The sequence below is a fragment of the Aspergillus homomorphus genome (genome assembly GCF_003184865.1).
Source record: "Aspergillus homomorphus CBS 101889 unplaced genomic scaffold BO97scaffold_40, whole genome shotgun sequence".
In the NCBI taxonomy this organism is placed as follows: domain Eukaryota; kingdom Fungi; phylum Ascomycota; class Eurotiomycetes; order Eurotiales; family Aspergillaceae; genus Aspergillus; species Aspergillus homomorphus.
The window spans coordinates 50186-75585 of record NW_020291926.1 but is presented as its reverse complement, the minus strand read 5'-3'; the positions used below and the strand labels follow the sequence as shown (position 1 = coordinate 75585).

The following is a 25400-nucleotide window of genomic DNA, read 5'->3' as shown; positions in this document are numbered from 1 at the left end:
GAAATTCCGTTTTACGATTTTCCCATTCTCATCCTTTCTCAAAAGACAACCCAAGGAACCTTAGAACATCCAGATCCGTCCCCTACCACACCTCTGTAAAACCCCGGGTAAGCACTTGTTGTGACCAAAGAGATCAGTCTTCCAATCAACCACATCCGAATTCAACTCGTAAATATAAGCGACAACAATCCACAACGCAAAGACGAAATTACCCAGAAACGGCATAGAGAGATGAGAATGGAAGAATTGAAGAAAGAAGGGGGTTCTCTGTCTCTCCCTCTCTCTCTCTCCGGGCTTTCCCCCCTCTCGCTCTTTCTTTCTTTCTCTCTCAGTCTCTGTGTGTGTATGCCAAAGGAAAGGAGGGAGGTTATATACGGATTCTAATTGTAATGCCATTTCAACGCATACGTATGTACATACATAGATACATACAGTCTTTGCCATTTATCTCTCGACGAAGCGGTTATTTTCCTCTCCTCGCTGGATGGGATTGACGGTTTTAGGGACGTTGCTGGTGTTTTCTATATAGACAGTATGTATGTAATCTGTGTACATAGTGAACATAGCCATCGTTGAGAAGGAAAGAGGGGTGTTGTGGCAGATGGATATGGAAGGAGTGCGCCTGTACACAGAGCACGGACTCTTCTCTCGTTCGGCTCCCATGCTTAAGGCACACAAGGACAGACACGTAAGAGGAATCTAGACTACAACCTACTATGTCCAAGGCCGCTACTGCTACTACTGTTTCCCGTGCCTCTTGTTTCAATGCTTGGAAGATTCCGTATATTCATCCAGTCTACCTATTACTAGCCTATCTCTAATGTCATGAACGACAATGCCCAACACCACTCTTGTGTGAGATAATGTACTTTCGATTTAGGGACAACAAAAAAAGACAAATCGTAACAATCAAACAGAACACATCAAGACTGTCTAGGTTAATAAAGATTAGCAGGTATTATTTTCGTAACTTATGCGATCATTCGGTCATTCTAATTAGCCAAAGCATGGCCAATAAAGTTGGACAGCTCCTTGGCCTTCTTGCCCAACGTCATAGTGAAGTGGTTTGCTTCCTCCATGATGGTAATGCCGCCCACGTTGTTCGGCCCCACGAGCGTGTCCCACTTGTTAGGTCCCAGATCGGTACGGTTGTTCAAGAGCCACACCATTTCGCGGGGATCGGGGCTGCCGTCCGCAGCGGGCTCCGGGCGCGGATCATCAGGCTTGTTGCAAACGCCGTCCTTGGCCCAAACAAGGAACACCTTGGGCATCTTGCTAGCCCATTCGGGGTCGTTGAAAGGTAACGGTACGGCGCGGTAGGCGTCGAGGGAGTCGATGAACGCCAAAAAGTGAGGCAGCAGCCAGGCTGGAGGCGCGGCTTTTCCCTCGCCGAACAACCCAATCGAGTCGAAGAACCGATACAGCCGTCTAGGCAGCTTCTCAAGTCCGATAGGGAATGGTGTGTCGAGAAGGAGAAGTCGGTCGACTCGTTCTCCTTCCTCGAGAATCAGGTAGCGAGCAGCATCGTATGCGCAAATTCCACCAGCAGACCAACCACCGAAGTTGTAAGGGCCCTTGGGTTGTCGCCGCCGGACTTCAGCAAGGTAAGGGAAGGTAAGCTCCTGAAGAGGGAACTTCAACTTCTCCGGCGTCTTCATGTACGGGCAATTGAGCCCGTAAACACATACGTCTGGGCCAACTCGAGGAATCGTCGCATAGGAGGTTGCCGAGCCAGATCCGTCAGGGAATAGGAACAATGACTGCGTAGCAGTCTTGGGGTTACCCTGCAAGACAATCGAAGTTGCTGGTGGATGCTGAGCGGCACGCACACTGACGATCGACTTCATAGCTGGGACAGCCTCCGGCAGTCTGATTGGCTCAGAGATGGGTGCGGCCTTAGGCTTCAAGTCGAGAGCAGTCTCAACTTCTTCGAGGGTCTGATGCTCGATAAAGAACTCACCCGGAAGATCCATGTCCAATGTCTCACGGATCCGACCTAAGACATTCAAAGAGAGAAGGGAGTCCATTCCCATCTCGCCCAAGTTTTCGTCTGCCTTGAGCTCGTCTTCAGTCACACCAACTTCATCGGCAATAATCGCACGAATTTCCTTCATGGTAGCATGTTGTTCGACTTCCATCATCTTTTCATTCGGAGGCGAGATAACCATAGGCGAGCTTAAACCCGACTCGTCCGAACCGTCATTGAAAGAGAAGCTTGATTCTGGATCGCTGGTAGAACCATCGCTGCTTTCGGAGGGACTGATCTGAGCGAGCAGTCGCTTGAAGTCCTTGACAGTCGGTTGGTCAATAAAGACTGATGAATCCAGATCAATGTTCAGCTCTTCGCGATACCGGCCGGTAATGTTAAGAGACAGTAGAGAATCCACGCCATAATCAGCGAAAACCAAATCGTCCGAAATCTCTGACTCGGACAATCCGACCTCAGAGGCGAGAATACTGAGTGCGCGCACAATCACACTTGGTCCAGATTTCACGAGAGATTTGGTGGGTGTGGGAGCCTTAGCACGGGTCTTGCTCTCTGCTGCAGGCGCAGCCTTTTGAATCACACTTGCCGAAGGACGAACAGCGGCTGGGGCTTTGGCAGCTCCGGCAGGTGGAAGCACGGTATCAAGAATCTTGCGCGGCAAGGCTTGGAACTGTTGCAAGTAGGGTTAGTGTTTCGCATATATAAATGCTCATAAAGGAGACTCACTTGGACTGATCCGTATACGGCTATAATCTCGTCGCCCTCGAAGACGAAGACATCACCAGCCCAAATAGAATTTTTCCACGGTTGCATTCTGACGTAGGTCCTGTAGGTGACATCCTGAGAGAACTTCTTCAGACAACGCATTGAGTCCCAGCCATGGTTGACGAAAACCTGCGTTTTCGAGTCTGTCCCGTCGCTCGCATTCATGATGAAACCAGACAGATGCCCGAAGCTGTCAATCCAGAACGGGTTTCTATGAAAGTCTCCCGGCCCAGCTTGAAACTTGACGCGCGCAGTAGCTTCGTGGTTGTCGCTGTCGAGGACGACTTCGCGGATCGATTTGAAGTTGTCATCGTATTCGACCAGCGTGGCGAAAAGTTTGTATACCATCCCTCTCTGAAGTCGATGCGCTTCTCCGTTGTCTGCAATTTCATGTAGGCGGTCAATGCTCCTCTTGATGAGGTAGGACATGCGCTTCCACTCCCTCTCTGTAGCAGCACAATCAAAGAACTTGACGGTGCATGTCGCATGTTCAGTAGTCTTCTTTCCTTCAAGGGTGATCGAATAGATCTGCAGCGATACACGCTGCTCCGCCCAGGTTGCGGTTGCGGACACTCTGAACAGCTGCTGGCCACCTTTGGCGATGAGCGTCTTAGGCACGGACACGTCACAGACATCAAGTCCCATGTCTTTGAATTCGGGCTTGTACTTGTTGATCAAGTACTCTGCAAGGGTTTGAGCGATGTCGGCGTACAGAGACTACATTCGTCAGCCAATACCATTCATGGAGAGAGCAAAAATGACAAACAACGAGAACTTACCGAAGGGCATAGGTTGGCGCCGTTCACCTTGTGTCCTTGAATAACGCGGCGAAGATCCGGTTGATCAAGGTCATTCTCAACCACCACAGTAGAAGTGGCCCCATCGTCACGACTCTCGATGACCTTCTGGGCAGCGGTAGTGAGATATTCATATGTTGGTGCTGCTTCAATGGCTGCAACGGGAGCTCCCTTGGACAAGCAAAAGTTATTGGTGTACGGAATCCAATAATTCTTCAGATCCCAGCTGTAGGCGGGGAGACGCAAGACTTGATGACAGGAGCTGAAGTCTTGGTGGTACTGCTTCCAGTTGAGATCAATTCCGGCCAGATGGAGGGCGGACATGCTGTTAGAGAGGACTTTCCATGTATCCTCCTCTCGTCGGAGGGAGGCAACTGTGGTGACCTGTGGGCCAAGTGTTCCCTTGATCATGCCAGAGCAGATGGTATGAGAACCAATTTCGACCCAGATCGTCTTATCGTCAGCCAGCTTCGCATGTCTAATGGCTTCAAGAGCTCCAAGGAAGTTGACGGTTCCCCTGCAGTGGTCCTTGAGATACTTAGCTCCAAGGATCTGTGCATTGGCTTCGGTGATAACTTCACCAAGAAGGGCCGAGACAAAGGGCGTTGTAGGCTTGTGGAATGTCACGCCTTGAGAGATCTTTTCAAATGTATCCAAGATGGGGTCGACTTGCGGGGAGTGGAACGCGTACGGAACCCGTAGTTTGGTTGCCTTCACGTTCTCGGTAAGGCATTTCTGAGCCAAGTCGTCAATGTCGGAGGCAAGTCCACTGATCACGGTCTCGGCAGGAGCATTGACACAGGCGATCGTGTGAACATCGTCCTTGAGGAAATGCTTAATCTCGGCAAGCGAAGCCCTGATTGCTAGCATGGAGTGTGTCCCGATCTGGCATTGTTCGGTGAGCAACTGAGCACGGCGGCCACAGAGATAGATTGCATCACTAGTCGACAAGACTCCGGCCGCGTTCAGAGCAGCATAGTCTCCGAGACTATGCCCGAGGACGAAGGACGGCTTCACACCCAAAGAGCTCCAGTAACTAATCAAGGCCATCTGAACGCAGCAGGTTCCTACCTGAATGACTACAGGGCTCAACTCTTCGACCGCGATGCTGCCATCGATCAGGGGTAGGATCGCAGGCAAACCTTGGCTTTGAGCAATGCAATCAAAATGTTCAATCGTGGCCCGGAACGGAGAACAAGTGTTGTATAGTTCTTTACCCATTCCTGTGTACTGAGCACCCTGGCCTGTAAAGACGAAGCCAATGCCTGGAGTCTTCGCCGGCACAGCAGTGAACGTGTCCCGTTGAGCGGCAGCGTGCAAAGAATCGCGCAGGCTGTGCAAGCTCGAGCCAACAGCGGTGACTCTGAAGGGATGGTGAATACGACGTGCAGTGGTAGTATAAGCCAAGTTAGGCACGAGGCTGGACTCTTTGACTCCAAATGAGTTACCGTATGAGTCCAGATATTTCAGGAGAGACCCAATGTTGTTCTTCAGAGCGCTTTGAGACCGAGCTGAAACCGCAACAACGTGGAAAGCTCTGGGGTCCTGACCAGTAGTCTCAGAGATAGGTGCATCTTCTATGAGAAGAGCCGTGTTACCACCAGCGGCAGAGAAGTTATTAACAAAGGCGCGGCGCTTTCCAGAAGCTGGCCGGTTCCAGGGAGTGGGCTGGAATGCAATATGAACATTACGCTTCGCGAAATCGGTCGGAAAATTGTGGTTGATCTTGTTCTTAATGCCGCAATGAGGTGGGATTTGATTCTCTCTCATCATCATGAGGACCTTGACAAGAGCTGTAACTCCGGAAGCGGACTCCCCATGTCCAATGTTCGATTTGGCAGATCCCAGGTGAAGGGATTGCGTGGGCCCGCGGCGATAATCAGGGGCAAAAACATCGAGGACGGATTGCATCTCCACAGCGTCGCCTGCTTGGGTGCCTGTGCCATGCATTTCGATGTAGCTAACATCCTTGGGATCGACGTTGGCTTCGTTAAGGAGTTTGTTGAAGATGAAAGACTGTGCTCCGACATGTGGGCGGGTTATAGACACAGCCTCCGCGGAGTGGTTAGTATACGCTCCATTGATGACTCCGATGATGGGGTCGTTATCGGCTTGCGCGTCCTCGAGGCGCTTGAGAACAATGGAACCAACACCATCGGCTCGACAGTACCCATCGGCACCGTCGTCAAAAGTATTGCAGTTACCAGTCGTGGACAGGAAATGCCCACGGTCCAAGCCAGCATGGTTATCCGGATTTGTCAGAATGTTGACACCACCGGTAATCGCGGAGTCACAGTCGTTTCTCCAGATCGCATTGCAAGCCATGTGAATAGCTGCGAGACTGGACGAGCATGCGGTGTCCACACTGACACTTGGACCACTGAACTTGAAGTAGTAGTTGATCCGGCCAGGAGTGAACGCACGGTTGCCGCCCGGGATGAAGTACGTGTCAATATCCTGGCCGCTATTGATTTCACGGTAGTCATCACTGGTCATGCCGTAGAAGATGCCAACGCGGTCTCTCTGAGTTGAGGGAGAGCTGTCGGGAATAAACCCAGCCATCTCAAGAGCCTCATAAGCCGTGAGCAACGCAAGCCGCTGAGCCGGATCAGCTTGAAGCGCTTCTCTGGGTGACATGTTGAAGAATCGGGGATCGAAGAGTCCAGGTTCGTTGATCCAGCAACCGTACTGCACTTTGCTCGTGTTTCTTCTAGCGCCAGTCTCATCGTAGTGGGCATCAACATCCCAACGATCCGCAGGAACCTTGCGATGTACATCAAGCCCCTTTTGGAGGATCTCCCAGAATTTCTCCGGACTCTCAGAGTCAGGGAATCGGCCTGACATACCGATGATAGCAATTTTGGAGCATTCAGTCTTTCCAGTCGAGTTGGGTCTGTCCGCCGTCGACGGAATCTCTCCGATGCCAGTGTCCAGCGAGAGATTGGCGACGCCTGCCTTCTTGAGTGCGGTATGAAGACTTTGGGTCGCGCTGGTAGATATAGGCATAAGACGGCAGGACTGGCTTTGGGATGACTCGATAATGGAGATACATGATTCCGTGACCTTGTCCCAGCAGAGTCGACGCAGTAGGATCTCTTCAATAGCCACCTTGAGAACCTCCTTGATCTTGCTGGCTTCTATGGGTGTGCCGGTCTCGCTGGAAAGCATTTGGATATGTCTGGTGTAATGCGCGATGTTGTCTTGTGGGGATGATTCCAGAATCCGTTCAACGTCTCTGCTGTCATATAGATGTGGGGCATGGTAAGGACCATGGATCGGAACCCTCGTAGGCTTATACTTTCCTGCCAGACCGGTTTCAACAAAGGTGTCCAGGACAGAAGGGGGCGCACTGATAGTGACCCCATTGGAGCTCACTGCGCTGATGTAAGGCTTCGACGACGGAGGAATGGCCTACAGGGGTTAGTATCGTTACCGTGCGTACTGGCAGTGCACTTACCAATCTCGTGCTATAATCTTCGATCAAGCTAGAGGCGCTTTCTTCATTCAACCCAGAAACCAAAACAGACCAGGATGATGAGCTTGCCTCAGAGTCGACAAGCTCGCGAACGCGCAAGACACACAATCCGAGCCGCAGGGCAACCACGACCGTTTCAACCGCGGCGGGAAGGAGCTCTCCAACGTTTCTCGATGCACTGATGGCCGCACAACTGAGAAGACCTGTACATAACCCAACAAGCTGGCATCCATCTGATGGGTAGGCATTTCCCAGATCGCCATAGTAGCTTGGGAGAGATTAGAGTCATCGCGGTGGCTTTGGCGGGAACAAGCTTACTTGAGAAAAGACCCCAACTGGTATATACATGTGAAGGCGCTCTCGAGGACTGGGCTTGGTCCTGATTCACAATATCTGGCGAGCAGATCTATAAGACTTGTGCATCGCGGGAAAATCTTGCGTTGGGCGGGTGGAAGCTTCGAAATCTCCTGGCGTAGAGCGTGGAAAGCTTGTTGAAAGAAGGACTGGACAATAGTATTGTTTTTGGCTTGGATCAGACGGCGCAGACCTGCTTCGAAGTCGCTGGTCTGATCTCCAAAGAGGTAAACATGGTACGGGCCCTCCATTTGTTCGGAGCGGCGTAATCTTCACCAAGAGTAATCAGTCGTTGCTAGAGATCACCTCTCTTGATCGCCTCCTGTTGAAGAGCAGCAAGCTTTATACAGACATAGAGTTGGCCGACATCGTAGAGTGGGGAGAGGGTGTCTCATCTGCGGTATGTTCAGAACTGGTTAAGATGCATTCCCTGCGCATCTAGGGGGTCCGGCTGCTGAGAGTTGATGCCATCGAGTTGGCCCCAGTGCGTAGCATTGCCACATATCCAGCAAATCATGAGGTCAGCAGCGAGTGACAGAATTGTTCTCGAATCCTGTATGATCCGTCTTTGCCCCTCATGGTTAGGATCCCTGATACGATGTCGAGTAGAAGGCGTTGTGAGCCGATGGCACCGTTACTGTGGGCCTGGTTGGCATCCCTATCTGGAGGGGCACTCCATACTTTCACGCATAGAGAATTCTAGACTGGCTGGTTTGCCGTCGGGAGGAAGTGTATGTGGGCTGCTCCCTGCACCTGCAAAGTTGCAGTATGATCGTCAAGGGGTAAGGTATCATTGCCTTAACCCCTGCTTCCACGGATGATCAATCAGCCTAGGCAGCCATATATCCTGGTCAAGATGCTGCAGGAAACTTCAGGGTCCAATGCTTCGCATCGTGGCCGTTGTAAGTGGGGGATGGAAAGAAGACGGTCAGTCAGTATGTTCCGACAGAGGAAAGTCGTGGTTGCCCGGATTCGGCGACGATCAACAAACCCTCCAAAAAGCTTGCATACAATCACGTGTCAGGGCCCGGTCAAGCCTTTGCCTCCTTCTGGTTGTTCGGGCAATCATGCTCTTCTCTCCTCGCTTTACCTCCTCATGGAGCATGAGACACAAAATTCCACGGTACAGGCCGTAAGATTTCTGGCTTGGCGGAATCTGTGGAGCTTACCGGTAAACATGCCTAAAGGCCAGGGGCGCGTGCCTTGTTGTTGGTGAGCTCTCCTAAACCTTGCTTTTTGACACCGCCAAATGAGATGCTCGATGGATTGACTGAATCGGGAGATAGGAATGTGACTAGCGAGGCTTATTGATGTCATGACCAGACCAGATCCCGAGTCAAGATCACATTATCTCCAAGGACGTGCCCGTCATGGGCTTGGCCCAGACAGCCACCATCATGACAACCCATAGATCGAGTCACAATCCTCGACTACACAGCTTTGATGATCCTGCCCTGATAGCACTCTGAGGAAAGAAAGTAAGCTAAACGGGATAAGTTGCCTGGAGAAAACTATGACCATGCCATCAGCAGTTCGTGGGAAATACCCTTATTGATAATGATGTGCGAAGGTATTCCAAGCTCTAGGCACCCAAGTTTCTCCATCCTTCAGTGGCCGGGTAGCTGATAACCATCAATTCAGAATTCCTAGGGGAAGTCATCATTACTATATAACTCTAGAAGTCATTTTCGGGGTATTTATAGCAAAACCAGTGCCGACTGCCAAGTATTATGGTCTCTGAGCCACGAGGGGAGAAGGGCGACGAAGAGATTAGAACGAGGTTAAGAAAATTGTTATGCTGCCCAGTCTTGTCTTGTCTCTGATGGCCTCCGTTCCTTCACATTGGGAATTTCGCGGCGCTAGCCTGCACTGGTCTGATTATAGTACGACTCAACTTGACTTTCGGTCAAGACGGACTTTATTGACTGATCGTGCTCTTTATCAGTGTCTGGAAAATCTTTCGCTAGTCAGTCTGGTCGATGCTATAGTTGTCCCAGTCTAATCAGGTTCCGTAGTCTAGCATATAGCCCAGAGCACGAATGAATGCGGTGGGTCATGTTCAGTGCGCCAAAGATAAGGCCAGATCTGTGACAGCTCATATCAGGTAAAATGACCAGTCACTGGCACTATCGTGCCACACTTTATCTTCAACCGTGCAATATGACACAGCATCAACAAAACCTCCGACGCAGCTCGTTTCTGAGATCCTCAACGTGCTGCAGTTCCGACCCGAGAGATGCAGGTTAACTCAATACGGCATTGGGTTGTCATCACGCAAAAGACTTCTATAATAAGTATGGCATTGGCGGTTCTTTATGTATGTCTGGGGGTTTCCTTCGCCTTCATGAACCCATGGTTGTTTTATCTATATTGTTGAGTCAGGCCCTTATCAAAGTCTGTTGTGTCCTCAAGGTGCACAGATATATATATACATATCTTGTTCCCGCCGGAAGCTGAGCAGTTCACTCTAGCTCGATGAGAAAGTAAATATATGACATTATCGTAGACCCTGGATCCCCGTAGATCATTAGTCTTGGCTTTCTGAGTCAGTAGATGACATCGAGCTGCTCACTGCACCAAGTAACTACTAAGCATCGGACTATTTTCGAAGCTTTGAGGCTCGTGGTTATGACATGTTTCGAGAGGACCTTTTCCCGAGCTTGATTTGCACCCACAAAAATTCAGAGATTTTGGTAACATTCCTGCCTGAGAAAGCATGCGCGACATTGAAGCCATGAGCTTAGTGGCTGTTGAGTAGTCTGCTCAACATATAGACCTAGGGAACCCTCGGCCAAAGTGGCTCACGAGGATCCGAGCAACCAGGACAGACTTTGTTCCACGTCATCTTCGGTCGAAGCAGAACAAATGATGATATTGATGATGAGGAATCACCCTGTGTGATGTCTACGCGGGCAATTTGCCAGCTGTTGTTGTTGGGTGTTTTCATGTTTTCCGAATGTTTGCTTTCTCGCTGGTCTGTATCACAATCCACACTCCTGAGGCGGGCGTGGTAAAATTGACAAGCCTGGTGGTTAGTGGAGCAGGAGGGAGTCAACCATGGATCGTAGATAAGGAGAGACAGAGCAAGATCCAGCGCTGAGCAATCAGGGGGAAGCAAAGAGAGAATTAAGTCGAGGAATGAAACCGACGGCGGCGAAATCAACCACGGGGACTGTGCGCAATAAGCTTATCGATAAGCCGCCCGCTAATCCCGATCCGGTGCCCACGTAAACACCAAAACACCGATCGGGCCTCACCGTTCAGTTCAGCTTCCCGTCTCTCTCTCTTCCTCTCTCTCACACACCTTCAATCATCCCTACTACCTCTCTCTCTCTCTACCTCTTTCACATCCACTCTCGCTTCTACTTCCGCCACTTCCTCTTCCAAGTCGCGTCTCATCTTACTCGTTCTTTTGCGTTTACGTCCTCCTTCCCTCCCCCCCACCCCCCACACTTTCTCTCCCGCGGTGTTCTCGGTTCTTTCTCTCTCTCTCTGTTATGACCGAGGCGCCCTTCTTCCCCATCACTGCTGCATGAGAGCAGTCTCCTGCCCCGTCGCATTCCACTTACCCACTGTCCCTGGAATCTGATACATCATTCCAATTCACCCACTTGCAGTCTACCATGCTTGGGTTTGCAGCTCCACCTCATTGTTCTTGATGTTCTCGTTATTGTTGCTTGATTGACCCACAGCGCGCCTTGCACTAGACCCGTGTCGTTACTTTGTATTGTCCGGTTCCATCTCAACCTAAACGAGGGAGACCTTCCTCGATCGACGTGACACCGAGACCAGGTTAATCTTTAATTGTCTCTCACTATCGGAAGTTTCTTGGTGCATCCGCCGTCGCAATGGCGCCCGCCGCCCCCCAACTCCCCACTCGGTTTCCATGCTGGTGTCGAGCCATATACTCGTGGGGAGGAGAGACGAAACGGGACTTAGGGTTTGTGGAGGGCGATCTGATTGAGTGCTTGAATGCAGGAGATGGACAATGGTGGATGGGTCGATTACGGCGCGACAGGCGCATGATGGGGCTGTTCCCGTCCAACTTCGTGGAGGTCCTCGGCGAGGACTTCGTGCCTGTCACCAGATCGACAAGTCCCATGATCTCCGCCACGGTGTCTCCGATCACGAACCCCACGTCGGCGCCAAAGAAGCAGAAGACAGTCTTTCGCAAACCATTCCAAGCCCATAAAGAAGCTCTTGCGCCTACCGGCGAGCTGTCTCGAGGCGGCATGTCGTCGTCCCCGGTGATGGCAAGCTCGATCCCACAGACACCGCCCCGAGATGGCAGTCTGTCTCGAAAGGTCAAACCATTGCGAACACCGACCACGGCAGTGAAACATCAGAGCTCTGTATCCAGGCCGCCCTCGCGATCGCGGCCTCCTTCACGCGCAGCTTCGCCCCGTCCTCCAGCTGAACCGGATCCGCTTCTCTCATCCAGCGCCCCCGCTCCATATAACTTCCGCATGAGACCGCCATCTCGAGCAGTATCACCTTACCCGTCCGATAGCCCCCGCAACAGACCCCATCATCGTGCGGTATCCCCGTATCCGTCCGATAATCCCGAGCTGCATATGCCATTGGTCCCTCCGGTGCGAACGACCATGCATCCCACCCCCCCATCTCATGCCGCGTCCCCACATATGCCTGCCGATTACGACTTCCTGCCCTCCTCATATCCGGATAGACACAGTATATCGATACCTGGGCGCTCCTCACGAGAGATCTCACCCTTACAGCTTCAAGACCGTGAGGAATCTCCGCCCCCGCCGCCCCCGCCGCATCGTGTGGCGGTATACCGTCAGCCATCTCCGGGGCCACTGGTCCCCTCGCGGCTGGATATGAACGACCGCTATGCCACCATGCCCAGGACACCATCTCCTGCTGCTCACTCGGAAGGCCACGGTCATACGCCCTCTCCACTACGGGATGCAATGGAGGACGTGATGACTTCCCTGGAGGATATGGGCCTGTCTCGAAGCACGCATTCACCGTCGCCACAGCCACAGCAAATGTTCAACAACCCCTGGTCGCCGGATGCTTATGAAGAATTGGGATCCAGTCGACCGCTGCGGACATCCAACCGACCCGTGACATCCATGGGCTTTGACGGATACAAGGAATACCCACAACACAGTAGCCAAAAACATCGGAACAGTGTTTGGACCCATGACCCCTACCTTGAAGGCCCACCGCAATTGAACAACTACGTACAAAGAATGGAGAGCCGTCTTCGTCAGATGCAGGAACAAAATCGACAGGACTCGGAGGAAATCCAGCCGGAGGAAGATGAAGAGCCCCCGCCGCCGCCTCCAAGAGGCGTTCCGTACCATGGCCGGCATAATTCAATTCCAGCCCAGTACCCGTATCTACGAGGACGCCGGTCGGGACAGGATCTCCGTGAGGACTTGCTCAATCGCAGTTATACCAACAAGTCCAGCACCACAACTTCCTCGAGTGGTGTGCAAAGCATTAGCACGAATATCACGGCTAGCACTGAACGAACCAACTTCAGCGTCATGAGCGGGCCATCCGCGGGTGGATTCAGCGCAACAAGTGCGGGAAGCTACGCTAGGAGGATGACGCCAGCCGAACGACCAAATACGGCTACGGATACTTTCCGCTCCAGGGGATTCAGCGATGTGTCTCGAGTGTCTAGGCCTGAAACGCCACTCACAGGGATATCGTATCATTCGAGCCACAATACCTCTCGGCAGGGTGCGTCGTCCGCCATTCCGTGGTCGGCCGCTCAAGCTGCACCGGAAGAGACCGCGGGGGTGTTTGGGGGTTTGTCTACCCCCAAAGCCAAGAAGCCTGGGTTCTTTAAGAAGATCTTCGAGTCGGCCAAGACGGGTGCAGCTAATGCTAGGAGCAGTATCGCGGTCGGCCAGGGTCCTGGTACGTTCTCTCCCAATAAAGGACGGGGAATCTCGCCGATTCGCGCCTTGCAGTCCAGCCGAGACTCTGTTCGAGATACCGGTAGCGCCTCGGCCATAGACTGGGTCCAGGTACGACGCGATGTCAATCGTGCCAGCTCCCCCAGTCACAATGAACGAATCGAGAGAGCGGAGCGGTGCCAAATGATGGATCATCCTGTTATCTACGCGGTGGAGGAACTCAATGAGACAGCCGAAGGGGACGAGAGCATCGACGGGTTGCCGATCAGCGAACCGAACAATTTTGGATCCTTTAACCTGAGTCTGGTCGACAAGAGCGCTCGCTTCGTCAATAGTCTTCCTCCCATGGCTAACCCAGCCAGCTTAGCCCATGGATATGTGTGTCGACCGTACAAGAGTGATATCCAGCGACTGCGGGCTATTTTCACCTGGGTCAGCGAGAAAATTGCCTGGGATGAGCCGGTTGAAGAGATCGGGATCGATCTGAAACGCGTGCTCCAGACAAAACGAGGAAGCCCTCAGGAGGTCGCGTTCTTGGTCAAAGAGATGTGCGCCGCCGTCGGTCTCCATGCTGAGGTTATTCGAGGCTTTCTGAAAACTCCCGGGGAATTGCATGAATATGACGGCCTTGCACGCGCGAACCATTGGTGGAACTCAGTACTCGTGGATGGCGAATGGCGCATCATGGATTGTTCTCTAGCCAGTCCTACCAATCCGCAACGGAACCAATTTGTCACCAATAACACATCTGTGGCGGAGAGTTGGTACTTCCTAGCGCGTCCACTCGAGATCTGCTACACCCACATTCCTCTCTCACCCCACGAGCAGCACATCTGCCCGCCCATCTCGCCGGATGTGCTGATGGCTCTCCCGGCGGCATGCCCGCCGTACTTCAAGTTAAACATGCAGTTCCCCGACTATGATACCAGCGTGGTTCGAATTGAGGGACTCGAGGTCATGCAGATCCGTCTTCTCGTTCCTGCAGACGTCGAATGTGCAGCCGAAGTCGAGGCTCCAGGCTTTGCCTGCGATGCCGACGGCGACTGCTTCGAGAGCGGGGAGACAGTGAAGAAGCGGGCTCTGGTGCAGCCTGACTGGATCAATGGACAGAAACGGATCACCGTCAAGGCTGTCTTACCCGGGGATGAAGGACAGGGCATGGTTAAGATTTATGCGGGCAAGAAGGGCCTCATGCACTCCAGTCGAGACATCCCTCATCCGCTGGCTCTTGCCCTTCCTCTCATCCACACTGGAGACAATCCGCCCTATGATTTTGTGCTCCGCCACCCGACTCCTCACGCCCAACGGCACGACCTGTACATCATTCAGCCCCAGTGCGCCAAACTGGCCGTCAGCAATACCTTCGTGTTCGCAGTCCGCCAGCATCCCGCTTCGGCCCCCTACCACCCGGGAGGCAGCGATCTCGGGCCGAGTGGTCGTGTGTCGCCGTCGGTCTACTCCCGACCGGCCAGTGCCTTGAGCATGGTTTCCAGCTCCGCCGGGGGGTCGTCCGTCTCCGCCGTCTCCAACGAGTTCTCGGCCTCCACGTCGGCCATCTCGTCCGGACGCTCGTTGTCCGGCCGCGAGAAGCCCGCCAAGCTGGCCATCCAGTCTCCCTCGGGCAAGATTCTACGGTTAACACGCAAGGCTGACCACATGATCAGCTCCAACAGCCTGGCAGACTCGGCCACGGATGCCACGGCCGACGGTAGCGTGTGGGAGACGGTGATCAAGATCGGAGAGCGAGGTATCTGGCGAGGCTTAGTCCTCGCCGACCGTGTCGCGCGCTGGTGTGTATTTTGCGAGTGGGAATGCTACTGAGCAGTAGCGCCGGATACTTCCCTGTGCGCAACCGCTTGTATGCCTACCTATGCTCACTCGCTTTCCTGATTCACATTGCTCCATACCATCCATGAGCGGACGAAGATCCCTCCCAACCAAGCGAAACAAAACAACCCGCATAAACTTTTTCTTCATCTATCTCCTTACCGTGATGGTTAGTTACATTTGAAATTGTTCGCATCTTTTGTCGTGTTTGAAATCTTAGCACCCTTGCATGGTCGCATCGACATTGATTTTTCTGCACTTTGCATCCGCATCTCTGCAGTCGGTAGCTGCAGGGCTGTACATCGTTTCTTTGTTGCTTTGCTTTGCTTTGTTCTCCTTTTGCATGGCAACTGGAAGGGCCGGGGGGAAGGGACTGTTACTGTAGCCGTGTGTCCCTTTGCATTTGAAAATTGGGGATTGATTTATCCCTTACTCTGGGCATTATATAACCATAATTCCCGAATCTTTCCATCCGCGGCGTTATCCGGTTTTTCTTTTCCTTTTTTTTTTCTTTCTTTGTGTTCGTTTCCCAATAGCAAGCAAGCAAGCAAGTGAGTGGAGTGAACTGTTGCATGCATGCATAACCAGTATGCGCCTGTGTATTATTGTATGATGTTGAATGATCTACGGCTGGTCACATAGATACATGAATATTTGAGGTTGAGAGTTAGATCTTTTGAATCATTAGTAGTTGTCTATATCGAGGCATAAGCAAGTTACGTATGTATATACACTAGACCAAACCAACGCTAGATACACCACAACCATCAGACTTACCTGGAGTTGAAAACTCAACTCAAACAGACCCCACCGCCTCCCTAAGCAAAGGCGCAACCTGCTTCCGACTCTTGGAGACATCGCCCTGCACCCACACCCCCTTCCATATGTCGGTGGTAGACTCGCGCTCAAGCGCCACCCGGACCTCGCGCACCACATCCTCATCGTCTGGCGACAACGCGCGCCACTCCTCCAGCCCTAATGCCGTCTGCGCCCGCTCCACAAACACCCGAACACCCTCCACGGCAACCTTTCGGTTCCGGTCAGGCACACAAACCAGAAGTTCGCGCGCGAACCGGCCGCGCTCTTCCTTTCCCTCCGCTTCGGTTGCCGAAGAAGAAGAAGCCGAAAAAGCAGTCATCACCACAACGACATCCAGCTCGCGCTGTGCAGCGAACGTCTCCAGAACCTCCCAGAACCGCGCAGGGGTATCTGCTTTGCGAATCACCCAGGGAAGGGACTTGACGACGGAGCAGATGCCTATCTTCACACCGCGAGGTGCGTTCTGATGATTATCCGGGGAAGAGGAGTGCGATACCTTACCCGCGTCCCCCTCATTCTTCTTCTTAGAAGAAGTGGAAGGAACAACAACCCACTCCTTATAATCCCTTCCCAACACCTCATCAACAGTCAACAACTCGAGACTATTCTCCTTAGCGTGCGCGATCAGTCGATAGAGCGCGTTATGGTCCCATGCTTGCTGTCCCGCGGCTGCTCCCGCCCCGTTCCCATGGAGCTCACCACTACCACTCCCACCACACTCCCCAACAGAATTGATCTTCGCCCGTAGGAAGCTATAAGAGAGGGTATCTGCATCCGTGACCTTCTCCTTGGCGGTGAAGTTAGCGGTATCGATTAGTATAGGCGCTAGAGCGAGCTTGCTGAGTTGTTTTCCGTGATGCCTTCGGCGTGTGTCTTCTTCGGTTGTTGAGGGGGGAGAAGACGGAGATGAGGGCTGAGAAACCCACCGCCCCATTCGCTCTAACATGCTCACTACTAACGAGGTGCAGGATCCCGTGGGTTGAATGAGGAAGGGTTGGTCGGCTGCGATGGGGGGGAGGAAGTGCTCGTCCGCGTGGTGGTCGATGCAGCCGACGACGTTGAAGGTGATGTCCGAGAGGCCGGGGAGCGTGCCCTGGCCCCGTGCGGTGGGGTGGCGGTTGGGCAGCGCGTTCCAGTCGACGAGGATGGCGTCGATGGGTGTAGATGGGAATCTGCCATTGTTTTCCGGGAGGTGGGTGAGGTGCGCGGCGAAGTCGGCGACGGTTAGGATGTGGTTGTGCAGATCTTTAGGTTGTTGCTCCGGGTGCGTGGCGAGGCGGAGGGCTTCGATGAATTCAGGACGTAGACGGCGGAGTTCGGGCCCGGAGGGGACATCGGCGAGGTTGATTAGGGGGACGTGAGGGCGTGGGTGTTGGTGGGTGAAGTAGGCGTAGACCAGCGCGGAGATGATCGAGTCCAGGTCCGCTGACGGGTTGCCGATGACGTAGATCGGGGTGTCTTCCGGGCGGGTGATGCGGCCGGTGAGGAAGCGGTGGTGAGTCTGGAGGGATTGGGCCAGGAATTGGAAGAGGCTGCGGTCGAGGGCTCGCATGATGATGTTGGAGGAGGAATGGCGATAATGAAGCTGTAGAGCAGAAATGTCGAGATTATTCTGACGGATTGCAATCAACATTGTCATACTGGCAGAATCTCACCGCCGGCATTTCCCCTCATACTTGGTAGAGTACTGTACATTGAAGCTACAACCACTAACTACAGCACCTACACTACAATACAATTCAAACAAGATCAATGAACAAAACACTGATTGAAGAAGATACCATTGACCCAGTACCCTCTTCATCAGTGAGAATCCACTGTTCCCAGGGCAGCCCCACAAACCATACCACTCAGCCCTCTCCTCCCCGCACTGTCTCTATCAATCTATACGATCTGATATCAACCCCTCTACCCCCAACCCTCTCACCCCACCCCCAATCACAATATCAGAAACAAACAAGAAAAGAAAAAATGACATTCCCCCTCCCAAACCCCCTATCCCAAATCCCCCGACACCCACTACTATACGCACATCCCTCACCGCTGCACCCACTCCCAACCCTGACCAAACACTTCACCCGCAAAACCAGCCAAAGCAAAATCCAAATAACCCTACACACCAAACGCGAAGACCAAGCCTCCCCGCTCGCCAGCTCAGGCAATAAATACCGGAAACTCGAGTACATAATCCCGGATATCCTCTCTCCGACGCCGAAATATGGGGGTTTAGGATCGGGTCCGGACCGGGGGAGTGCTGCACCACCAACATCAAGCGTGGTCACGGACCCCAGGCCCAACTCCCAAAACACAACAACATCAACGACAACATCAAGCAATACGAAAACAAAAACAACAACCCTAGTAACAGAAGGCGCCCTCCAAAGCAACCACACCGTCCAAGTCGCAGCCCTGGCGCGACACCTAGGTCTCGACGCAGTGGTGATCCTCCATAAAGCCACGGGAGGCGGGTGGGGGGCGTCGTCGGACCGCCGGGCGTTTGCGCGGACGGGCAACGTGCAGATTGCGCGGTTGCTGGGGGCGGATGTGAGGGTTGTGGAGGGGTCGAGTGTTGCTGCTGCTGCCTCGAAATCAGCCTCTTCAACTGGTCCTGGTGCTTCGAGTGCAGCAACTCAAGACACTAGTGGTCAACATGAACCACCGGAAGAGAAAAGAGAAGACCCCGTAGCCTCAACGCTCCACTCCCTACAGCATAACGAGCAAAAGGTTCCCTACTGGATCCCTTCAGGCGCGAGTCTTCACCCGCTCGGTGGACTGGGGTATGCGCGCTGTGCGTTCGAGATTGTGGCGCAGGAGGGGCATCGGCAGAATCAGGACCTGCCGGACTTGAACACGAACCTGCACTCGATCTCGAAAGCGAATGGGAATGAAAAGCAAAGAATGGACTATATCTTCGTCGCCTGCGGCAGCGGGAGTACGCTTGGCGGCTTGATAGCCGGGTTCAAGCTTCTGGAGAAGATGGAGAGGGAGAGCACATCCACGACCACGCGACAACAACGACCTCCCCGAAAAATCATCGGCGTCCTAACCTCCCCCACCTCCCCAAAGTCCTACCACGAGGAGCGCGTGCTGCGGTTCGCGCGACAGGCCGCCGGGCTCATCGGGCTGGATCCGCTCGCGGACATCACGCCGGCGGACGTGCGGCTGGAGGACCGGTTCGTGGGGACCGGGTACGGGGTCCTGGACGCCGAGACCAAGGCGGCGCTGGAGACGATGGCGCGCACCGAGGGCGTGCTTGTGGATCCCGTGTACACGGCCAAGGTGGCGCGGGCGATGATGCACTGGGTGCGGTCGGGCGAGTTGGAGGCGGACTGGCGATGTTCGTTTAGCGGTGGGCTTGCGGAGGAGGAGGATGATGATGATGATGATGATGATGATGGCATCCAAAAAAGCGGGCCCGTCAATGTGCTTTTTATCCATACCGGGGGCCAGTCGGCGTTGAGTGCGTATGCGGACGTTGACTGAAACACCGTTGCGTGGAAGCATGAAGTCAATGTTCGGATCAGGAACTCAAAGAAAGGCGCATGGAAGCAACTATCCCAAGATCTGTGAACCGGGCTTACGAGGAAAAAGGGTAGATGGCCACCTACAGTCACTAACAGCAGAAAGATCAAGTTTGATAATCATAATAATAATACCACGAAGAAGATAGGGGACTAACAGTGTACATTAGGCCTAAAAGCCATCAACAAGACAGAATTAGCAAAGCGTTTGGACCCCTGCTCGCCAGGCCCTTTTTGGTACACCGAACAATTATTAAAGCACCGTAGTACTCGAAAACACACACCAGACACGTCAACACCGTTACCCATTCATGAACCACACACAGAAAACCACCTGAAGAAGGCTTTAGAAAACGCCGCAGAATGCCGGAGTATAGAATGTCAAGAAATCTAAGAAGGAAATGAAAGGAAGAGAGGAAGAAGCGCGCTTATTCAATTTCGTCCACGTCCACGTGACCGTTGAGTTGTTCATCATCGGACCCATCATCCGGAAGGTGCTCGGAATGGCTCTCCCCGTTGCTCACATCAAGAACCTCCAGTGCTTCGTTAGCATGTGTATTCTCCATGGGCTCCGGCTCTTGCTCCGGATCTTGATCGCCCTCCGTATCCTGGTTGGTGAGGTCGGCAAAAACATCGTCCAGGTTCTGCCGAGGACTACTGTCAAACGGATTCTCAACATCCACACCGGGAGGGCCATCGGGATGGTCCCGAGTGAATCGCGGGGAACTAAACAGAGAGGTTTCGAGTCCCTGATGGTGGAGGGAAGGAGAGCGAGGAGGGAACGGAGGCGAGTCGGCCGATGACACATGGGGCAAGAAAGCAGAAGAGCCCGGGGCGAACGCCGGCGTCGAGTCGCTAGCGGAAAGCGTGTAGCTGGCGGAGAAAGGATATGGCGGATTTTGCGAGTCGCCCATGGTCAAGGTAGGCCCTGACTCCGAGTTGGAACCGTCACCGACGCCAGGCGAGGGCTGAAGCAGGGTAGGCCGACTCGGAGTAGCATCAATAGACTTGCGCTTGACAAGGTTGGGCTGCTTCGAGCGCAGGTGCGGGGGAAGATCTTCTGGCCGCTCCACACCAAGCTGTGCCATGATCTTCTGCTGCTTGGTCGGACGAGGCTTGCGGGTGGAAAGCGACTGCTCCAAGATCGGCGGGGCCTCTGGGGCAATCGGGGCCCATTTGTGGATCTCCTGACGGAAGAAGTTGGTTTCGTACGCCAACAAGACCTCCGCTCCCTCGATCTTGCGCAAGTAGAAGATCAGCGTTGGCACCTCCTCGGTAGTCGTGCAGGCAGCATTCGTGAAGCTCTGAAGGAAGTCGCGGAATGTGGTTGCTTGATTGACGATGTTGTCCAGGATTTCCTCCTCGTCCGGTTGGAAAGGCAGGCCAGGCATCTCGGCCTGCCACTCGAGGAGATCCTCCAGCTTTGGACGAGCAGCATCCCTAGGAATCTTCTGCCGCCAGTCGCAGATGGGGCATGTATACTTGTCAAATTCCTTGACTTTGCCCCGGGCAATCTTCAAACACTTTCCATGATACCTGTGACTCATGTTAATGGCGCTTCCACAGGGCCACAACTCACTGAACTTACCACTCATGACAGACCTCGCACTCGATCATCATGCCGGCTTCGGAGTGTCGACAGATGCAGAACACATCGCGCTTCCGTGATTTCCCCCCACCCCACATACTGGGGGTAGGGTTGCTCTCCAGCAGACCATCCGGGCTATTGTCCCTCGACGCAGGCTCAACAGGAGGCCGGCAACGATCCTCCAGGTCAAAGCAATAGGAGTTTCTCTTCTCCACGTACTCCATATGAGACTTGAGGATATGCAAGGGGGCATTGGCTTTACCAAAAAGCTTTTTACCCTTTCGCATCCAGTCTTCATGGCGCTTTTGCTCCCGCTCAAGGTCAAGCGCACCGGTCGGCCGACTGTTCAATTCTTCCAAGGACTCCATGAGCTCCCGAACTTCTTTGTACTTTGGACGTTTCCGAAAATCCGGATCCTTGCTTCGCTCATACAAGCTCTGTATCCTTTTCTGCGCCTCACGTTGCTTGGTTAATATGGCATCTACAGCGGCAAGGGTCTCGGGGGAGACAGGGAAGCGGGACGCCTGCGCGGAGAGAGCCTCCAACTGCTGGTAGTGCACGGATTCCACAGCCATTAGTTCTTTGGCTTTCGCTTCCCAGGCCTCACCGTGGCGACAGAGTTCCTTGAGGTAGAGCAGGTGATCATTGGTGTCCGACAGTCCCAGTTGCTCGCCGGCGAGAATCAGGTCCTGGCAGTCCTTGAGGGTCAAGTATTGGTCGCGCTTGCGGCGCGCTTCTTCGTTCCATTTCATTTGTCGGAGAATGTGCTCTAGGTTTTCAACCTCGGGTATATCCACGTTGAAATTGCGAGAGGATTCCACCAGATCTTCGACTTCCTGGACCGATCGGATGTGGGGGTTCATGAGGGCAACGTTAACGTCCTGGCGGAATTTCTCGATCTCGCGGGTCTTCTCTTCCAGTGCCGCCATCTGTGGACAGTCGAACGACAGTTTATCAGCCTCTGCAAGAAGGGCGTAGATGTTTTCTACTCTGCGAACTTCACGATCACGTTCTTCCAGCTGCGCAGCCTTGGAAGTACCCTTGCGCCACGCCTTCTCGTTCTTCCTCCGGTTTTGCTGTTTGCGGGTAATGTAATTGGTTGCTTCTTCAACCCATTTATCGCAGCGCTGGACAAAGGCCGCGAGATCTGGGAGACCAGGCAAATGGTATGGGATTTTCTCACCTTCGCTAAGTAGGTTATGGAGGACCTTCAATTGGGGTTTGGGTTCGTCTTCTAGGATGTAGTCGAGTTTCTCTCCCCATGCCTCGGGGATCCTGGCGCGTTCCTGGACTTTCGATACCACGGCCTTCAAGGTCTCATCGCTCATGCGATAACGGAGTACGTGATCCGGGCCCAGCAATCTTTCCGTTAGTGACTCTCCGCAGCAGTTGTATGTTTCGGCGTGTGGCAGACACACGGTCTTCCCCGTCTTCTGACATCGAAACTGCGCAAGATAGGTATACGCCTTGCAGTACTGGCATTGGTAGTCATCTTCAGGCAGGTCTTCCTCCTCGACAACGAATCTCAGGTGGCAGTCACCAGTCCCCGGTTCCTCGGAGTAGAGTGTGCAATTGTGCGGAGCGGCCTCACGATGGCGTGCGGCGAAAGTAGCCCTGTCGTTTAACTCCCGGGCGCAAGTACGTTGCAGGGCCGGTGCCAGCCACTTGGCGGTGGTGATAGACGAATCGCGAGCGGCAGCGGTCAGCAGCAGCTCGTCGTGCGAGAAGCACGGGTGCCGCCGAAAATCTTGCAGGCGCAAGACACCCCTAGCGCCCCAGGGCTCCCAGTCCGCCGGGGCGAAATTGACAGCTTCATTGAAATTGAAGCCATGGTTGAAACCGGCATGATATGCCTGAGGAAATGTGATGACGAATTGACCGGCGCGCTGATCGAGGGCGTAGACTCTTACCCCGGCTTTCTTGAGCTGGTCGGGCGGCATCAATGTGACCAGCTGAAAGAGGAGGTCCGGCTGGCCCTCGAACAGTTCGGGTACTGCTTGCCGCATTGCCTCTTCAAACGCCTCTGCATCAGCGCCAGGGATACCATACCAGGTTTTGGTGGCACCAAAGTGCTGGTAATTGGCCGAATACGCGTAGTGGTCCTCGTTGTGCCAACAGAAGGTTGAGAAGCACATGCCAACATAGACCCAGGGAACCGTCATCCCGGAGATGTCGGACTTGATGTGACGGAAGAGAGAGTCCCCATGGAACGGCAGAACATTCAAATTCCAGGGGTCAACAGAATAGGGGTCCAGCGGGTTGCGTTCGATGGTAGGAAACCCACTCCCGTGAGTGGTGGAATGGATATCGGCGCCATACTCAACCTCAACGGTTTCCGTCAAGCTTTCAACCAGTCGCCAAAATTCACGCTCGACATCGTCTTCAGACTCGCGTCTATGGGTGTTGAGGACAGGATCGAATGGCATTTTGGATGCAAAGTAATTCTTCTTGAATGTATTTGCTTTTTCCTGGAACTGTTTAAGCGAGTAAACTCCGCCTTCTTCAAACCCGAATTCCCCAGTGCCAACGAGACACTTGGGGCAATGCCAGTCATATTCTGGAGTGGTCGTAAGAGGCGGATCGAGGCAAGACTTGTGGTACCCATGATCGCAACTATCACAGAGCAAGATCGACGGTCGGTCCTCGGATTTGCCACAAACTTCACATTTCTGGTACGAGTTAGCAACTTGCGCTATGCCCGGAATTAGGACAAACGCTTACATCTCCATTCTTGCGAATATCCGTCTTGCGTTGCCGGGGCGGGGCAGGACGGAGAAGGCTCATATGACTTCCAGAGATAGTCGGCAGAGGCGCATCTGATGCAATTAGTCAAAATCCCGCGAAACTCACAGCAAAAAAAAAAAAACCAAAAAAAGTGACAAGTACCTTTGCGAAGACGCTTGCTGCGACGGCCGTTGGCATCTAGTTCGCCACTTTCGGTCTGAGAACCACTCTCGTGGCTGACCGCGCGCTTCATGGGCGGAGCCCCGTGGCCATTGGCCGGGTGTTCAGCCACACTTTTCGGGGTGAGTGACCCATTGTCGGCCTCGCGTTTGACCGCTGGGGCGCTATTTACCGCCACAAAGGATGGCGAGCGGTTAACGGCCGTGAAGCCACCGGAAGTATTAACGGCCGTGAAGCCGGACGCAATCGGTCGAGGCGGTGTAGGCTCGACTGGAGGAGTGGGTTTCTCCGGGGTCGCTTCAACCTCCCTCGATGCAATGACAGGAGCGCTTGCAATAGGTTGCGGCGTTGCCGATGGAGTGCCATTCTCGAATGGAGCTGGTCTCTTCGGCATCGGCGACTGTTGAGGCGACGGTGTATATGGACCACCGTGCTCCAGCTCCAGTTGTTGCTGGACCCCGGGCTTAGCCACCCGTAGATATTCCTCGTATGGCTGCAGCCATCTTTGATAGGAATTTTTGAGAGAAGTCGACAAGGAAGACATAATTTTGCCACTGTAGCCTAGATCGCGACCGATCTCGGCCCATTTCTTCATCTTGCAGACCGCGTCGAAGCCCCCGCGCACCTCGACCGCCTTTTTCAGTTTATACAAGTCCAAGGGACGTTTGTCGACGCTGGGGAAGCGGTTGAGGTTGGTACCATGTTGCTTGTGGAACTTGGCCAGCTGATCGAGGTAGTTCAAGTTTGCACGGTTCCCTGGCTCCGGGTCAGAACTGGGCTGCGGAGCTCCACCGGCGGCAGACGTGGCTGAACGCGGGGGCATACCTCCTTCGACCGAGTTGAGCTCCTGTCGACGGGTTTTGAAATGAAAACGCTAAGGAAGTGGTCTAGTCAGCCGCATCGCTCTTGTGAGGCAGGTAAGGCCGGGGTGGGGGGCTCTTCCCACTAAGAGAAGGAGCAGAGAACAGCCACGCCGGCCAACGCACACAAAAACCTACCTCGGTGTCTATCGCGAAGGGGGGTTGCCAGCCCTCCGGGGGGATAATTCTGCAAATCCCATATTTACTAGCCTCCGGCGCGATTCTGCGAATGTATGCTTCAGGGTCTTTGAAATCCTCCTCTGTCGGCCGGTAAGTTGGTGCCTCTTCCAACCCGTGAGGCCGGATCCGTTTTGTAGGCTCCCGGGGAGCATTGGGTTGGCCGCGTCGCTCGACAGTCGACAGGTCGAGGGGCGCGGATCGTCGAGCGCTCAAAGGAACATTGTGGGAATGCGAAGGATGTGTACTGGAGGATCGGGTGGGTAGACGACTCGCTGCAGGCTGAATGCCCGTGGAGATGTCTCCTGTTGAGGCCGGAGCCACCATCTCTTAGAGCGAAGGCCTCGTCGAGAGGAGGGCGAATTTGCGCGTAGAGTTACCGCGGACGGAAGGGGGCCAGCATCCGATGCGAAAAACACATGGATGGAG

At 53.7% G+C, this 25400-nt stretch overlaps 6 protein-coding genes across 6 annotated transcripts; 3 read left to right on the top strand and 3 right to left on the bottom strand.

Annotated features, from left to right (window-relative positions):
• Positions 1-237: 237 nt before the first annotated feature.
• BO97DRAFT_417054 (uncharacterized protein) lies at positions 238-821 on the top strand (the record flags this gene model as incomplete). Its single annotated transcript, XM_025696454.1, has 4 exons — positions 238-337; positions 425-532; positions 567-688; positions 726-821. The coding sequence occupies 4 exons, from the start codon at positions 238-240 to the stop codon at positions 819-821; spliced, it is 426 nt and encodes a 141-aa protein (XP_025548310.1).
• On the bottom strand, positions 790-7629 carry pksP (polyketide synthase alb1; the record flags this gene model as incomplete). The annotated part of the gene is made up of 5 exons (XM_025698570.1): positions 790-2657; positions 2714-3469; positions 3532-6960; positions 7007-7292; positions 7343-7629. 5 exons carry the CDS (start codon positions 7627-7629, stop codon positions 993-995), a joined length of 6423 nt encoding a protein of 2140 aa, XP_025548309.1. The 3' UTR covers positions 790-992.
• A 3468-nt stretch (positions 7630-11097) lies between these two features.
• Positions 11098-15287, top strand: BO97DRAFT_185377 (putative SH3 domain protein (Cyk3)). Its single transcript, XM_025690421.1, has one exon. The coding sequence runs from the start codon at positions 11227-11229 to the stop codon at positions 15094-15096; it is 3870 nt and encodes a 1289-aa protein (XP_025548308.1). The 5' UTR covers positions 11098-11226; the 3' UTR covers positions 15097-15287.
• A 509-nt stretch (positions 15288-15796) lies between these two features.
• Positions 15797-17499, bottom strand: BO97DRAFT_407878 (putative exopolyphosphatase). Its single transcript, XM_025695726.1, has one exon. The coding sequence runs from the start codon at positions 17471-17473 to the stop codon at positions 15899-15901; it is 1575 nt and encodes a 524-aa protein (XP_025548307.1). The 5' UTR covers positions 17474-17499; the 3' UTR covers positions 15797-15898.
• Positions 17500-17892: 393 nt separating this feature from the next.
• BO97DRAFT_480159 (1-aminocyclopropane-1-carboxylate deaminase/D-cysteine desulfhydrase) lies at positions 17893-19404 on the top strand (the record flags this gene model as incomplete). The annotated part of the gene is made up of 1 exon (XM_025700734.1): positions 17893-19404. The coding sequence occupies one exon, from the start codon at positions 17893-17895 to the stop codon at positions 19402-19404; it is 1512 nt and encodes a 503-aa protein (XP_025548306.1).
• A 172-nt stretch (positions 19405-19576) lies between these two features.
• On the bottom strand, positions 19577-25382 carry BO97DRAFT_445640 (putative PHD transcription factor (Rum1)). Its single transcript, XM_025698569.1, has 5 exons — positions 24933-25382; positions 23917-24808; positions 23752-23846; positions 21031-23699; positions 19577-20978 (listed from the first exon to the last, which is right to left on the bottom strand). The coding sequence occupies exons 1-5, from the start codon at positions 25296-25298 to the stop codon at positions 19871-19873; spliced, it is 5130 nt and encodes a 1709-aa protein (XP_025548305.1). The 5' UTR covers positions 25299-25382; the 3' UTR covers positions 19577-19870.
• Positions 25383-25400: the final 18 nt, after the last annotated feature.